We start from the raw sequence: 1,358 nt of genomic DNA on the forward strand, positions 1-1,358 counted from the left end.
ACGCAGGCAGGCCAAGCTGATTACTGGTGATAATGAGGCAAAGGCACAGGCAGGGGCAAAAGCTGCAAAAAATAAAAGCAAGCGGCTTTTTTCCCCCGACGATTTTTGTTTCTCTTATCTGGACCGGAACTCCTCTACTGTGAGTAATGGCGGTGGTCCCTTTGTGAGATTACCATTTCACGCGTTTCACAACGACTGTCTGTTGCGGCGTGCGGGACGTGGAGAAACGCACAGCGTGTTCTCTTATTATTTGCTATTTCCGTTGCCGCTCAACAAGCACAACTAGATAGTTAATTCATACTCAACATAATTACAGCATGTTGCGTGCTTCTTTGTCAGGTTCCCCACCCCACCCCTCTACTCGTCTATTTCCGGCTTCATTTTCGACTCCGTACTATTCCAGGACCGTAGAGGCGTCGCTACGCCCCACGCCCTCACTACGCCGCGGCATCAAGCTTTTCTTTCCTTTCAACACGCTTTTAACGAGGATTCGACTGAGAAAGCGAACACGTTATCTAAAAAAAAATTGCTTTGAGCATTCAATGTGCGATCTCTCTTATACTGTCAACAAGAGAGTGGCAGGCTCAGCTGAGCTCCCGCTCATCTGAAATCGCGCGTAATTTTGCAGCAAGCTTTACCCGCTCCGAGGGTTCTTCGGTATCAGTCGGCAGCCAGTGGTGCTGACCACCATGTCGAGCGCTGAGGCTGACGATAGCGAATATGGAGATATTAAAGTGTTTTTCACCGCCTCAGAGTGGAAGGAATTGACCATTGAAGATAAAAAGTCACACCGGAAATCAAAAGACAACTATGAAGCCATACGGCGCTGCGGTGAGTGATAACAAGTGCTCTTCGTGTGGTTGATGACGGGATAACCTCTCTTTGTTGTCATTTGCAGTTTTGCATTAGACAAATTTGTATGTACTCGTGAAGTGAGACCCTAACTAAGCAACAACAACATACACTCCTATTTAAACACTGACATTTAGATCGACCCCAAAACATAATTTTCGAAACCGTAACGGTATCCTAGTCAGTGTTCGGACACCACATAAATACAATTTTAATTCGGTGACAGTGACTCAACTGTCGCAATAAACCTTGATCCTGTGGTGGTAAATGTGATGCCATGGTGCATGCCTAGATTCACAACTATTAGATACTGTAATCTGACTGAAGTGTAACGGCACGCAACCTAACCTATGGGCAGCCGCTCGCGCCACTCATCTGCTCTGGGGCGGCCGAGGCGCTACGCCACGCTACCCCGCCAGTGGCACGATCTTATGGCTCCCCTTTTCGCGTACCTCCCCGTACACAATCACTGCTCAACAGAATAATCTGATTTCTGAACCTGAAAT

The 1,358-nt window shown here is 47.5% G+C and overlaps 1 protein-coding gene across 1 annotated transcript in view; it reads right to left on the reverse strand.

The window, feature by feature from the left end:
• The window catches only part of LOC127749054 (uncharacterized), a 9,401-nt gene extending 8,205 nt beyond the window's left edge, over nt 1-1,196 (reverse strand). Inside the window, exon 1 of the mRNA XM_052265581.1 lies at nt 1,101-1,196. Coding sequence (XP_052121541.1) covers nt 1,101-1,138 — 38 coding nt within the window. The 5' untranslated portion in view covers nt 1,139-1,196. The remainder of the gene's footprint in view (nt 1-1,100) is intronic.
• Nucleotides 1,197-1,358: the final 162 nt, after the last annotated feature.

The sequence above is a fragment of the Frankliniella occidentalis genome, unplaced genomic scaffold, assembly GCF_000697945.3.
Source record: "Frankliniella occidentalis isolate FOCC.00 unplaced genomic scaffold, Focc_3.1 Scaffold28, whole genome shotgun sequence".
NCBI lineage: Eukaryota > Metazoa > Arthropoda > Insecta > Thysanoptera > Thripidae > Frankliniella > Frankliniella occidentalis.